The following is a 16,118-nucleotide window of genomic DNA, read 5'->3' as shown; positions in this document are numbered from 1 at the left end:
TGTAAATAAAGTGTAAATATAGTGTTGTCAAGTTTGCTATCTTAGTTCCAGAAATTTCGTTTATTTGAGTGACTGAACTTGAACTTGAGGGGGCTAGTCAGCTAGCAAGAAAGCTGCGCACGGATGCCAAGCATTGCTGATTTAATTTTGGCGAAGCCATTTGCCAGTCTTCCTTTCGAGGAAAAAATTAAAATTAAAGAGCAGGGTAGACCAACGTGCCGAGCCCTTAAAAGGACATGTGCGAGTGAAAAAAAACCTAAGGGTATCTCGTGCGCACTTGAAACTTTCTTGAGCACACCTGAAACTTTTCCGGATTCGGATTTCTCTTATTCTCTGATAGAGAAATGTATATAATGTGTATAATGTGTAATGTGTATAATTGTGTAACATAACGTCTACTACAGTTACATTTACTTCACTCATTTAATGATTTCGGTTTAACCAATTGACAGCATAGACTATGAAATCTTGCTTTTTGATCAATAAAACTTTCAACAAATTCAGGGGGTGCTGTGGAACAGTACGCTAAGGCACCTGCCTACATATGGGTCTGCATGCCTGTGATCGTACCAACGCCTCAAATTGACTTGGTGAAAAAGGTAGGGAATAATACGTGACCCACATCAACAACAGTAAATAGGCTACTTATGTCATGGATGGACCAAAAATATAGAATCTATTTAAAATGTTTATGCTGAGTATATTATATTGGAATATATATTTTTCTGGATATGAATTAAACACAGCTACACTGTAAAAAATGATTTGTTGTTTTAACTTAAAAAAGTTAGTGCAAGGGTTGCCTTAAGGGCTGCCTTAAAATTTTGAGTTCACTGAAATTAATATAGCAAGTTCACAACAATTTAACTTACTATGTGAATTCCAGTGAACTCAATTTTAAGGCAGCCCTTGCACTAACTTTTTTAAGTTAAAACAACAAATATTTTTTTTACAGTGTACAATTTGGAAAACATTTTTAAACAAAAACACAGCCGAGAACATTTCACACTACAGACCTGGATTAAAAGTGAAGGGTTATCAAAATTATCAATAAAACATTTCTCAGTCAAAATAAGTAAAATATAGGGAAAGTGTCAATGAATGAAATGTGTAGCACCCAGCTCTATGTTTGGCTCCCCAAGGTCAGTGCTTGTGCCTATTCCAGAACACTCTGCTGTTACTGCTGAGGTTCCTGACAAAGAGCTGCTTTCAATAATGATCAATTTTTAAACAACATGCCACAATTTTAAAATATAAAATGTTAAAATATACCCCCCAACACCACCATCATGTATATTGGACAGTAGGCTAATGGGCCAAAAGAACCTGTTATTTCACAGTTTGTGACCCTGACAACAATCAGCCAGATCAGAGGCAAGAGTATGGGCAAAACTGATGTGTTTTTTCTTTTAAAATCTGAAAATATCATAACCGACCAGCCTCCCCTGTTTGAAAGACTACCAACCACCACTGATTTAGAGTCACCAGTTAACCTAACCTGCATGTCTTTGAACTGTGGGGGAAACCGGAGCACCCGGAGGAAACCCACACGGACAGAACATGCAAACTCCACACAGAAAGGCCCTCGCCGGCCACGGGGCTCGAACCCGGACCTTCTTGCTGTGAGATGACAGCGCTAACCACTACACCACCGTGCCGCCCTGATTTTATTTTCTTGCTCTTTTTTTTTTAATGTACTGCTCTTCGCCCTTCTATGGAAGCCTATTCGCGCCACTTGAAAAAAAAGTTTTTTGATTAATTGCGAGATAGTATCTCGCAATTCTGAGATAGTATCTCGCAATTGTGAGATAGTATCTTGCAATTCTGACTTATTATCTCACAATTCTGAGCTAGTTATCCCACAATTGCGAGATAGTATCTCACAATTCTGACTTATTATCCTCACAATTCCGAGATACTATCTTGCAATTCTGAGTTACTATCTCGCAATTAAGACGAATAAAAAAATCAAACATGGCGCAAATAGGCTTCCATACCCTTCTAATTGCCCTTCGGGGATAAGGCCAAATAAAAAAAATAGTGTGTTTCCGGTAACCCGACCGACCGAGAATTTCGGCGGCGAAATTGCCAACCGTAAAGTTTTTATTACAAATTTCCCTCAATATTTTAGTGTAAGCGGCGTTAGTTTGTCATAATTTTGTTTCAACGCATTCAAGTTGTGAAAGAAACGATAAAAAGTAAAATGTTTCGCCACTTCTATCAGCCCTCCTGCATAAACATGGAAGCGCACTTGTATGCTGAAGGAGGAAGGGAAAACTGAGCCAAGCCGCCATTTTGAATCCTCATTCAAGGCTGTAATGCAAATTGCTTCCTCTTCAGTATACAAGTGCACTTCCATGGCAGGGAAAAACACTACGTTTTGCCGCCTATGTAGTCCCCTATTTATACAAATAGGAGTCATTCAGGATTCAGCCATGTTTTTGCTCGGTGTTTTTGCTCGACCCAAGTTCTACAGTAGGCTAGGCTAGGCCGTCTGCTTTTAATGGAAGTAGTCTAGCCTAGGACGTTATTTTCACGTTATTTCTTGATAAGGTGTTTTCATGTTATTACATGAAAATATCATGAAATAACGTGATAATTTCGTATCATGAAATTACGTGATGTTATGTTATTACATGATAAATATATTGTAAAAACATGATAACTTTGTTAACAATATCTTTTCACGTAATTACTTGATTCTAAGCCAATTTTTTTTGAGTGTGGCAGCAATACGCTTCCGTAGATCATAACTCGAACTCTTGCGCTATTTTTTTTTATTCGTTTAAAGATTTAAAACACTTTTATTTTATTATGATGTGTGGTATAAAGGATTCTGTGCCAAAATACTATTTTGTAAGATGTTTACTTGTGTTAATTTTCATTCTCATCTCATCTCATTATCTCTAGCCGCTTTATCCTTCTACAGGGTCACAGGCAAGCTGGAGCCTATCCCAGCTGACTACGGGTGAAAGGCGGGGTACACCCTGGACAAGTCGCCAGGTCATCACAGGGCTGACACATAGACACAGACAACCATTCACACTCACATTCACACCTACGGTCAATTTAGAGTCACCAGTTAACCTAACCTGCATGTCTTTGGACTGTGGGGGAAACCGGAGCACCCGGAGGAAACCCACGCGGACACGGGGAGAACATGCAAACTCCACACAGAAAGGCCCTCGCTGGCCCCGGGGCTCGAACCTGGACCTTCTTGCTGTGAGGCAACAGCGCTAACCACTACACCACCGTGCTGCCCTTGTGTTAATTTTTTCGAACAAAATTTTAAAAAATTAAGAAAAAAAACCCTTTTTCCTACCTACCGACCTTATTTTAGTATTTCATGTTACCTGAAACACAGCACTGTCGCCTCACAGCAAGAAGGTCCGGGTTCGAGCCCTGTGGCCGGCGAGGGCCTTTCTGTGTGGAGTTTGCATGTTCTCCCCGTGTCCGCGTGGGTTTCCTCCGGGTGCTCCGGTTTCCCCCACAGTCCAAAGACATGCAGGTTAGGTTAACTGGTGACTCTAAATTGACCGTAGGTGTGAATGTGAGTGTGAATGGTTGTCTGTGTCTATGTGTCAGCCCTGTGATGACCTGGCGACTTGTCCAGGGTGTACCCCGCCTTTCGCCCGTAGTCAGCTGGGATAGGCTCCAGCTTGCCTGCGACCCTGTAGAACAGGATAAAGCGGCTACAGATAATGAGATGAGATGAGATGATCTGAAATGAGCTCTTGCTCCCCCCCCAATGCAGTGTTGAGTGCAGGACTTGCAGTGACATTGCGCCGCCGATAGGGGGCGCGTGGAGCCGCACAACTGGCACAGCGCACGCGCCTAGGTGATAAAGTGACTCACCGGGAGGGAGGCAGAGGCACGCACCGGCGCGAGCGTCCGTGTCTTCATTCAAAGGGATGAATAATAATAATAATAATAATAATAATAATAATAATAATCTTGCATTTCTTTGCTGAAAGCAGCTGGCGCTCGTGCTTCACGGTGATTAATGCTGAAGGTGTGAAATCTGTGCAGATGCTGCTGCTGAAGGTGAGAAAACCGGATGCGATCAAACCCCATCACGTTCTCTGCATTACCGACGGCACGTCACGTCGCGTCGCGTGCGTTCTTTCGGTGCGAATCGTGAAGGAAGCATGTCTCCGCGCGTGCACACCGAATCTGATGAACTAAGCGTTATTTCTGCCGCTCTTTGTTCGGTAACGGCGTGATCATCGGCGTCATTTCAAACAAAACCCCCGACAGCGAGCGGCCCCGGGTGATGTGTGCGCAGTGATCGCAGCCCAGCCCGGAGATGGAGCCGTTCCTGCAGCTCGCGCCGCACTCGCTGGCCATCGTGCTGTCGCGGCGCGCGCCTGCGGACCCGCGCGGCGTCACGGAGAGCGCAGAGCCGCCGCGCCACCACACCGGATACGAGGTGTTCGCCGAGTTCAAGGCGCTCAACACCGAGCACTTCTGGAACAAGATGGTCGCCGACGCCATCGCCGAGACCTTTTTTCTCGGATGGCTGGACGAGCACGTGCTGCTGATCCAGGGCAAAGAGGAACATCTGGAGGCGCTGCGCGAGGCCTGGACCCGCAGATCCCTCAAAGCGCCGCGGGGATTCGACATCAAATACCTCGGTAATTAACGCACTGATTGATGGATGGGTTCATTAATTAATTACAGCGCTGTTTTTAACTGGGTGGAGCCTGAGAAATTAAGGCCGCCTGTCATCCATTTTGTTTATCTCTATCATTATCTCTAGCCGCTGACACACAGACCACCATTCACACTCACACTCGCACCTACGGTCAATTTAGAGTCACCAGTTAACCTAACCTGCATGTCTTTGGACTGTGGGGGAAACCGGAGCACCCGGAGGAAACCCACGCGGACACGGGGAGAACATGCAAACTCCACACAGAAAGGCCCTCGCCGGCCCCGGGGCTCGAACCCAGGACCTTCTTGCTGTGAGGCGACAGCACTAACCACTATTTTAAGCACACTCCAGCTGTCCAGGCATTTGTTTGTTTTTGTTTGTTTTTACAACTAGATCCCCATTATAGCTTCATAAGGATGAAATTGGATTGAATAGAAAGGCTGCACAGAAATTTCTAAATCTTTCCAAAAAGCATTGTCGTTTGATGCCAGGGGGCGTGGTCCTTAGGCGCTCTCTTGTCAGGGGGCGTGGTCCGCAGGTAGCAGTGCTATAAGGGGGCGTGGTCACTGTCATCAAACCAAATATGCCTTTGAGTGTCTTGATTAAAATTACAAAGACTTTAGAAGTATTTTAAGCACACTCCAGGTGTCCAGGCATTTGTTTGTTTGTTTGTTTGTTTGTTTTTACAACTAAAGCTCCATTATAGTTTCATAAGGATGAAATTGGGTTGAGTAGACTCAAGAAGTATTTTAAGCACACTCCAGGTGTCCAGGCATTTGTTTGTTTGTTTTTGTTTGTTTTTACAACTAGATCCCCATTATAGCTTCATAAAGATGAAATTGGATTGAATAGAAAGGCTGCACAGAAATTTTAAAGCTTTCCAAAACCCATTGTCGTTTGATGCCAGGGGGCGTGGTCCTTAGGCGCTCTATTGTCAGGGGGCGTGGTCCACAGGTAGCAGTGCTGTAAGGGGGCGTGGTCACTGCCATCAAACCAAATATGCCTTTGAGTGTTTTGATTAAAATTACAAAGCCTTTAGAAGTATTTTAAGCACACTCCAGGTGTCCAGGCATTTGTTTGTTTGTTTGTTCGTTTGTTTTTACAACTAAAGCGCCATTATAGCTTCATAAGGATGAAATTGGATTGAATAGAAAGGCTGCACAGAAATTTCTAAAGCTTTCCAAAACCCATTGTCGTTTGATGCCAGGGGGCGTGGTCCTTAGGCTCTCTCTTGTCAGGGGGCGTGGTCCGCAGGTAGCAGTGCTATAAGGGGGCGTGGTCACTGTCATCAAACCAAATATGCCTGTGAGTGTATTGATTAAAATTACAAAGCCTTTAGAAGTATTAAGCACACTCCAGGTGTCCAGGCATTTGTTTGTTTGTTTGTTTGTTTTTACAACTAAAGCTCCATTATAGTTTCATAAGGATGAAATTGGGTTGAATAGACTCAAGAAGTATTTTAAGCACACTCCAGGTGTCCAGGCATTTGTTTGTTTGTTTTTGTTTGTTTTTACAACTAGATCCCCATTATAGCTTCATAAAGATGAAATTGGGTTGAATAGAAAGGCTGCACAGAAATTTTAAAGCTTTCCAAAACCCATTGTCGTTTGATGCCAGGGGGCGTGGTCCTTAGGCGCTCTATTGTCAGGGGGCGTGGTCCACAGGTAGCAGTGCTGTAAGGGGGCGTGGTCACTGCCATCAAACCAAATATGCCTTTGAGTGTTTTGATTAAAATTACAAAGCCTTTAGAAGTATTTTAAGCACACTCCAGGTGTCCAGGCATTTGTTTGTTTGTTTATTTTTACAACTAGAACTTCATTATAACTTCATAAGAATGAAATTGGGTTGAATAGAAAGGCTGCACAGTAATAGCTGGCGGTTCGGTGGTTAAGTGGTCAGCACTGTTGCCTCACAAAAAGCAAGAAGGTTCTGGGTTCGAGCCCAGCGGCCAGCAAGGGACTTTCTTTGTGGAGTTTGCATGTTCTCCTCATGTCTATGTGGGTTTCCTCTACAGTCAAAAGATATGCAGTTAGGTTAACTGGCTACTCTAAATTGCCAATCGGGTTTTGTGTGTGTGTGTGTGTGTGTGTGAGTGAGAGAGAGTGAGTGAGTGAGAGTTCAGAAAGGAACTGGCCACCATACTGCTGCAATTCTGGCCAGTTCATGGCCAAACATGTTTCGCCTCAAGGCTGGATCAGGTTCCTCAGTGACGATGATGACGACAGTAATGGTTAAGATGATCATTAATATTTTGTAGCACCACAGTGACCCTCAGGGGTTCCTGGTTTGATTGTGAGCCCTGGTTACTGTCTAAACCAATGACTGTTTAAAAAAAAAATGGCTAGCCTGGCTCCATGCCCAAAATTCCTCTACCGATTTGTCAAATTTGGAGCCAGAGTTTGCACAATAGTGAGTTTCTGATGCTGTCTGGAGCCAAAGGCTCTGTAATGGACTGGTGTCCCATCCAGGGTGTGTCCCTGTCCCTCATTTAGTGTTGCACATCCAGGATACACAGCACAATCAGATTATAACCATATTATAAACTAGAAGGGCACTCAGTCGTGGAGAGTGGATCCCTCGACTAAGCCACATATTATCAACATCAAAATCAAATCACTTGAAAATTGGACAATACTAAAGCTGGACACCAAATTTCGTCCAAATCCATTCACTACTTTTTGAGTTACGTTGGGAAAAGAGGAAACAGATCCTGGATCCACATACACATCCGGATTTGCATCAAAATGTAATCAGTTGTTTGTTGACCCATGACCCACCTTTCCTGAAAATTGAATCAAAATCCGTTCACTACTTTGTGAGTTACGTTGGGAACAAACAGAGGCGAAAACATAACCTCCAACAGAGTTAGTGGAGGGAATAAACCAGGATGTTTCCAAAGTATGCACAATTTAATGAGTCAGTAGCAAACAATATTGTTTGTGTTAGCGATGCTAGCTTAGCCAGTGTTCTCAACTTTTCAAAAATAAAAGGTGGTGGCAGGGGTTTGGGAGCCGCCTATGCCCCCAGCGAGGTCCAGGGGCGGAGCCCTGGTAGGGGGTCAGAGTGACACAATCCCCCGAAGCTGACGGACTTTGGGCTTTTTTGACAGTGAAACTGGCCAATAAATGGATAGGAAATGCTAAATCTCATCTCATCTCATTATCTCTAGCCGCTTTATCCTGTTCTACAGGGTCGCAGGCAAGCTGGAGCCTATCCCAGCTGACTACAGGCGAAAGGCGGGGTACATCCTGGACAAGTCGCCAGGTCATCACAGGGCTGACACATAGACACAGACAACCATTCACACCTACAGTCAATTTAGAGTCACCAGTTAACCTAACCTGCATGTCTTTGGACTGTGGGGGAAACCGGAGCACCCGGAGGAAACCCACGCGGACACGGGGAGAACATGCAAACTCCGCACAGAAAGGCCCTCGCCGGCCACGGGGCTCGAACCCTGCCCTTCTTGCTGTGAGGTGACAGCGCTAACCACTACACCACCGTGCCGCCCCTTGCTAAATCATTGTTAAAATAATTTTACAAAAAATTAACACATTCTTACTGTTCATATCATCTTTATTGTCAATGTGAGACTCATTTGACATTTCAGTTGAGACTGATGCGCCTGTTATGCATCTTTGAATGAATTATTTTTTTTCTGTGTGAAAAATAAATGAACTTCCATGCATAAACAAAATACCCAATTACAATAAATGCATACATTTTTTCACAATACACATAATTAATGTTAATTGGGTGAAACCATGCACGAGCTGGTGCGCGTGCCCGAGACTGGCACTATAAAGCCACCCCGGCCTCTGTAGCTCGGGTCCTTTGACCCAGGAACCCGGAAGTCCTGCAGGAAACAAACACAGTGAAGCAACGGGAAAATGCAGCTCTCGCCTACACAATCACAGATACATCAAATAAAAGACCTGAACTTAACTAATGTGTGTGTGCTGTTATATGATTACTGTAACCGTGTATGGTCAGAAAAGACGATAGATAAGTGTAACCGTTGCACAATAACGCTACAAACACCCGCAAAGTTATTTATCTGCTGGCTGGCTGCAGCTTGTAGCTTCCAGCATTACTATGTGTCAGTATAGTGTAACGTGGTGCGGTGTAGTGTAACGCAGGGACAGACGTCAGTCTGCAGAGCTCTCGGTCACAATCTGTATGCGGCCAGCCAGATGGTTTTCTACTGCAATCACGGGGCCACTTCAGGTAGCCCTGTATGCACTCGTTTAATGGTCTTCTGCATGTTAAATAGTTACAAAATTATAATAAAGCGAATACTTTACGATTTATTTGGTGTATACTGATGAAGTTACCTTTTTTTTTTTTGGCCAAGGGAAGGGCGGTGCACCACTTTAAAAGCGTCCGTGGAGAACACTGTTAGCTATAAAATAGAAAACGTGGTCAAACCCACAAGGATTATGTTTTCACTGAGGAAGCCGAATATTGGTAAATGAAAAAGGTAAAATCTGATTAAGCAATCCAAGTCGCAGGTTGTCATGACAAAAAAAACAGGAAAAGGATTTGCGCAGCTTGCTCGGTAACTATTTAAACATTTCTAGCATCTCTGTGACCCGCTGATCTGTTAGCATTGTAAGTAAATCGACAGTCTCTTTAAAGTGCATATTCTGGACCAATTTTTTTTTATATGAAAGTATGTCCCTTTACACACTCATCCAGAAGGGTAATTTTGCACAAGGCCATCTGTCTACAGCAGAAAAAAATAAAATAACGAAGCACGTCTGGAAAAACCCCAAGGGAGTCTGGAGCCAGATTTGTGACGTTACCTGCGGAAGCGCCAGCAGGCTGCGCGAGCTTTGCACGGTTTCAGTGCACAGCCTGTGTAGACCAAGCGCTCCCATTTCTCTCTCATTGTCTGGTCTTTTGGGAAACGATGAGTACTAATCCCATCAAGATTGGTGTTGCTACACCCTCCTACGATACATCTGTTAACCATTTTAATAATTACACGATAACGTTGAAGAAATTTGCAGAAAACCTCCAGGTCGTTTTCTCATAAACAAACCAGCGCTGACGTAGGATTCAGAGGGAGGCGTCCCGCACGCGACGGCACGAAAATCAATGTTTGCTGGGAAATCCAAATGCCAAGTTTTTTCAGAGGCGGACCAATTCGCCTCAAATGGCTTGATTTCAACTGAATTTTTCTGGTATTGCGCAAGGTAAAAAAAAATTGCATAAAATGCAGAATGTGACAGATATTTGACCAAAGTTTAATATAAAATAGGAGAATTACATTGATCTTGCTCCTGAATTTACCCGTGATATGCACTTTAAATCACAATTGTTAGGGTCCACCCAGTCGGAAACGGTCAATTGGTCAACTTACTTCTCGGGACCCCCGCCCTCGTACCACCCAGACGTCTGGGACGGAACACCGCAAAAAAAACCAGAGAACCAGAGATCGGTTTCACTGCTGTTTAATCGCAGTATTCTCGCCAAAGATGAAAGATTACAAACACCTTTTATAACAAATTATAATCTCTCCAAACGGCTATTATGTCTGTCGAATGTGTGTGTGTGTGTGTGTGTTTGTATGTGACCTCAGAGAAGGGTGTGTGTGTGTGTGTCTATGGGAGGGTGTGAGTAAGTGACATCATTTTGATATCTGTGTCTATGTGTGTGTGTGTGTGTGTGTGTGTGTGTGTGAGCAGGTCACATTTTAATTACATCACTGTTCTGATGGAATGTTCAGATGTATGTGTGTGTGGTTGACTTGCGAGCAAGTGAGCAGCTTGATCTTGGGGCAGGTCAAATAATCATAACATAATAACATATTTCTGATCATGACATGATAGCAAGGTACAAACAGATTTTAAAGGTCATTGCCTACGCACATACGGAATTTTTCAACAAAGATATGTTATAAGAAAGTAAACAAAAAATAAGAACAAACCTAAACAAAGACAAGCAAATCTCATATCAAAACAAACAAAATGTTCCCAAACAATGTCCAGCCAAGACAGAAGGTCATTTTAACTGAACAGAAAGTAATCCTTAATTTTGTCACCATTTTAATAAATTACTGCCTTCTTGGTCAAGAATAATACTTATATAAACCTAACAACCATCCTGTAATTTCTGAAGTCAGTTTCTATGCATCAGTTCTCACACACACACACACACACACACACACACACACACACACACACACTGGACAGCCTTTTAATGTCACCATGGTCTTTAATTACCATTGTTTCTGAACAATAGATGTATAGAGTTTTATAAATGTTGGTCTCCTTATCTGGAGTTTTGCAGATCCAAACAACACAAACATTAAATCAGTAACCGAGCAGCGTCATGGCAGCTCCTGTTCTTTCCATAATGGATGTTTTGAAGTTTAAGGGCGTATTCACACCTACGTTGTTTGGTCTGGACCAAACGAACCAAATTTCCCTTGGTCCGGACCTTTTGGGTTGGTCTGAATACAAACCACCGAACTCTGGTCCGGACCAAACAAGCGGACCGAGACCGAGCTGCAAGGTCGGATTCGGTCCGGACCAAAGGAACCCTGGTGCGGACCTTTTGGAGGTGTGAAAGCAGACCGGACCTAATCCGACAGTTTTGCTTTTTTGTACCTCGGGAGCTTCCGTTGTTTGTCGAGCATTATGGGAAACAGAGTCTTGACACTCCACCGCAAAGTGCAAACACTGTTTCGGTTGTCAAGGGAACCTTACAACAGTCGTTCAGTCATTCAGACCAGTGGTAGGCTAGACTACAGAGTACAAAAAATGAGTAGGGGACAAACGTGGGCCGAGGAAGAAACGCGTACACTTGTGGATATATGGGCAGATGTCCACATATCTGAGCTTTTGGAGAGAACACACAAAAATGCCGACGTGTTTGCTGTATTCAGTGAGAAAATGAAGGAGAAGGGGTTCACGCGCTCCCCAGAACAGCGCTTTGTGCGCGTGTCGTCTCTGACCAATAGCTGAATGACCTCAGGGCGCGTGGCTTTGTTGACAGATTTTGGTCTGCTTACTAAAATGTACAATGTGAAAGCGAACCGCACCAAAATGAAAAAATAAAAAAAACATTTGGTTCGGACCAAAGCAAGTGAACTATCGAACTATCCTGGTCTGAATACACCCTTAGGTCGTGTCTGCATAAGTATAGATTCGGTTGTTTATCTTTTTAATGATGATTCTTGGACTCTGAGAAGATTGAAATATGACTGAGGCGGCTGAAAGGCCTGTGTAGTGGTTTGCCTTTCCAGACTCTGAATCCCAAACACTCTTTTCCTAAGTGCACTTTAAATAATGCTGTTCTTTCCATCAACAAATCGATAAGCTAGTTACTTCAGTGAGCAACACAAGTAAAAGAGCATTTCATTACAGGTTGGCTATAAAGGAAATGTAGACTCATGCTACAGTGTGATCCATCCATCCATCATCCTCACACACTATGTATCGTTGACCATCTGCTATCTGGATGTTTTGTATTTTCAGCCATTTATTTGGTTTCGGACCATAATGACATTCTTGCTGCTTGACATTCTTGCCAAAATGGAAATTTTTTTTGATAAAAGTCAGATTTTTTTTAGGTGTGTAACGATATATTTATGACGATCCGAATCGATGAAATAAAAAAAAAAACAAACGAATCAATTATCAAGCTGCGTCATCTTAGTTTTTCCTTGCTGTAATTCTGTTGTTCATACAGCATATTGTACACTTTTTCGATGGAATAAAAACATATTCTATTCCCTTCTAGCAGGTTTAATTCATTTGGTTTGACAGCATGCAGTATTGTTAGCATATCGCTTATCCTACGTGTATTACGCCACTCTACCCAATGGAGAATGAGCGTTGAATATGATCTGCATGGTCGTCAAGACAACATGACATCACACATCGGAGACATTAAACTTCCACACTACCGAGCGACTGTGACAGTTTGTAAACAAACATGGCCGCCAGGCTTGCTTCATTAAATATGACAGATTTTGAGAGAATTTTGAAAGAGAAAGATGCGTTGAACACCCGAAAGGAATGTGTATGTATTAGAAATAATAATATTGGCTGGGTTTTTTCGTGGTATATCAGATATATTCCATTCAGCTACTCGTCTCTGACTCGTTCAGTATCATGCTAGCTGAATGGAATATATCTGATATACCACTCAACGCCAGCCAATATTATTTAAATAGCTGGAAAACATGTGACTTCACTGTAGGCGGAAGTAATGCAGCTCTAATGCTGCGGAAACGCACAAAAAAATATCTAAAATAGGAAAGCGGTGTTGTGTGATTGACTGTACAAATAGATTTAGCAAGAAATCAGAGCTCTCTGTTCTTTTTACAGACTGCAGAAAGCGAAAGAAAGGAGAAGCAAATGGAGGGAGTACAAATGTTCATCAGAGTTTATTAAGAAAAGGCCTATTTGTTATTAACTTTCATTTTTAACAAAATTTATATTTTAGTTAATAGATGATTGTTTTACTCTAACCCTTACAACTGTGGGTAAATAAATATTGCTGGTTATTAAGAAAATGAAACTTCTTTACAATACAATAAAATTCTTCTTTAATTTAACAAAAGGAATATTTAAGTTGATGAAAAATAGGAAAATAAATGTTGCTTTTTTTGGTCATAAAATTTTCTTCATTTAAATAAATGTTGCTTTTTTTGGTCATAAAATTTTCTTCATTTAAATTTTTTTTTCACATATCATGGGAAAATTGAAACGTAAACCAAATATCTCGAATCAAATTCTGAATTGGGTGAATTGTTACATGCGTAGAATTTTTTGTACAATTTTTAAAGGAATACATACAGTACCAGTCAAAAGTTTGTACACCCTTACTATGCTTGTTCATGGGCTTTTCTGTATTTTGTATTTTCTACATTGTAGAACAACACTGAAGACATCAAAACTATGAAATATCATATGGAATATATGTGATAAGTAAAAAAAAAAAAAGTTCAGGCAAAAAAAAGTTTCATATTTTAGCTTCTTCAAAGTATCCAGCGTTTACCTTGACGCTTTGTACACTATTGGCATTATCTTAACCAACTTCATGAGGTCTTCACCTGGAATGCGTTTTAATTAATAGGTGTGTCTCGTCAAAAGGTAATTAGTGGATGAGTTTCTTGCCTTTTTAATGCGTTTGAGATCAAAGAGTAAATAATAAATAATAACAATACAGTAAATAGCCCTATTCAACACCACAACTGTAGTAATCCTGATTATGTCAAGAACTTCTCAGCTAAGGAAAGAGAAACGACATCCATCATTACTTTAAGACATGACGTGGCTTTTAATTAATAAAAAAATTAGGTGTGTCCGAACTTTAGACTGGTACTGTATCTCATCTCATTATCTCTAGCCGCTTTATCCTGTTCTACAGGGTCGCAGGCAAGCTGGAGCCTATCCCAGCTGACTACGGGCGAAAGGCGGGGTACACCCTGGACAAGTCGCCAGGTCATCACAGGGCTGACACATAGACACAGACAACCATTCACACTCACATTCACACCTACGGGTAATTTAGAGTCACCAGTTAACCTAACCTGCATGTCTTTGGACTGTGGGGAAAACCGGAGCACCCGGAGGAAACCCACGCGGACACGGGGAGAACATGCAAACTCCGCACAGAAAGGCCCTCGCCGGCCACGGGGCTCGAACCCAGGACCTTCTTGCTGTGAGGCGACAGCGCTAACCACTACACCACCGTGCCGCCCCTGGTACTGTATATTTATTAAATTGTGATATTGCGGTAGAACAGTGTGGTCGGGCCATTTATCTCGCGGATGTTTGTGAATGATTGCCTGAATTACTGAATTATGTCACATTTGTACTGATATCACTAAAATCCTGAGGGGGAAAAAAACCTGCTGCTCAGAATAATGACACGAGCGATATTAACAGCTGGTTAAATAATTAGTCACGCCAATGATGTTTCTGTTCTTCAGGTGAAAGCAACACTCCAGACACTTGTAGGTAAAAAATCAGTCTTATTAAACACACTCCATGTCTGGGAAGTTTTCGAGACGGCACGCTGAGTCTCATTCATGCCTCACTCGCGTCATACGTTTAGTCATCGTTTGTTTAGTGCTTGGGAATTTAATATTCAGAACCTGATGTTAGACGTTTGTTTCGGACAAGTTGTTTAGTTCTCGCTAAAAGTGAGCGTTTTTGTCTTTTTCATATTCAGTCACAGCTGTCCCGTGATGTTTCCTCACTTTTTACTTCTGTAGACTCGCTGTGTGTCTGCCACAATGTTTTTGCTCATAGGTCACAACAAATAAGGAAGGAGGAGCAGTGGTGCTGTTTTATGTACCCGGCACGGTTCTGGAATCCAGCTGCTTTGAGAAATGAATAGAGATTGTGATTTTAATCCTTTTTTTTTTTTTTTGTAGCCCTGATTCTTTCTCAGGACATCAGCCATGAAAAAAAAACCCAAAACAAAAACTATGGCTACGTTCACACTGCAAGGCTTAATGCTCAATTCCGATTTTTTTGTGAAATCCGATTTTTTTGTGAGGTCGTTCACATTAACAAATATATGCGACTTGTATGTGATCCTCAGTATGAACGAAAAGCAACCTAAAAGTGTTCCGCATGCGCATTGCAGGATACGACGACGTCACACGCAGTGAGCATGGCCAGTGTTTACAGAAGTAAAACCGCCCGGTTGCGGTATGACTCATCCAATCTAGCTTGAATAGCTGCATCCCCCCAAATGGAAATCAGGTCCCTAACCTCTGCGTCCTTCCATTGAGAAGATTCAGAACCTTCACAGCCCGAAGCGTCCCTCGCATTGATGTCATGCGCAGGGGCGCAGATACGTTTTTTGAACTGGGGGGGACAAAAAACTGGGGGGGACAAAGCTGCCAGCAAACCAACCCCAACCCTGATATTCCTGTCAAACTTGTTGTGGGTTACCATAGCAACCAAGCTCGAGCTCGCAACCTGTGCAGTCTGCGCAGCTCAACCAACCGAATATCAGTCTTTGTTTTGTTTTATGTGAGTTGTTGCAACTATGTATACACTGCTGTGCACCTCAATAAACCGAATGGTAATTAGTCTTTTGATTTTTCCGTGAGGTTTGCCTTATGCAAAGAAAGACAGCATAGACGTTTTTTCCTCCCTATAAGTGGGGGGGACCGAGCGAGGTGAATTTAAATCTGGGTGGGACGAGTCCCACCCTCTATCTGTGCCCGTGATTATGTGCCATGTTGTTGTAACTTTTTTTGAGAGACCCGCCGCCTACTTCAGCGCAGAATAGTGACGTTTGTGGCTTGTTGATGACGTAAGTCGGATGAATGCGACCTGGCGGTTCAGACTGAAGTCACATATGAAAAGAGCGGATAGGAATCGGAATTAGGACCACATATCCAAACGGCCTGGGTCGGATTTGAAAAAATCGGATCTGTGTCGTTCATATTGTCAATAAAAGATCGGATACAGGTCACATATGGGCGAAA

At 42.6% G+C, this 16,118-nt stretch overlaps 1 protein-coding gene across 1 annotated transcript in view; it reads left to right on the top strand.

Moving 5' to 3' along the window:
• Nucleotides 1–4,055: 4,055 nt before the first annotated feature.
• The window catches only part of stox2b (storkhead box 2b), a 179,910-nt gene continuing 167,847 nt past the window's right edge, over nucleotides 4,056–16,118 (top strand). The window contains exon 1 of the mRNA XM_060915247.1: nucleotides 4,056–4,634. Coding sequence (XP_060771230.1) covers nucleotides 4,307–4,634 — 328 coding nt within the window. The 5' untranslated portion in view covers nucleotides 4,056–4,306. The remainder of the gene's footprint in view (nucleotides 4,635–16,118) is intronic.

Source organism: Neoarius graeffei, chromosome 2, assembly GCF_027579695.1.
Source record: "Neoarius graeffei isolate fNeoGra1 chromosome 2, fNeoGra1.pri, whole genome shotgun sequence".
NCBI lineage: Eukaryota > Metazoa > Chordata > Actinopteri > Siluriformes > Ariidae > Neoarius > Neoarius graeffei.
The sequence above is the reverse complement of the archived record's forward strand: the minus strand, read 5'-3'. Positions and strand labels throughout refer to the sequence as shown.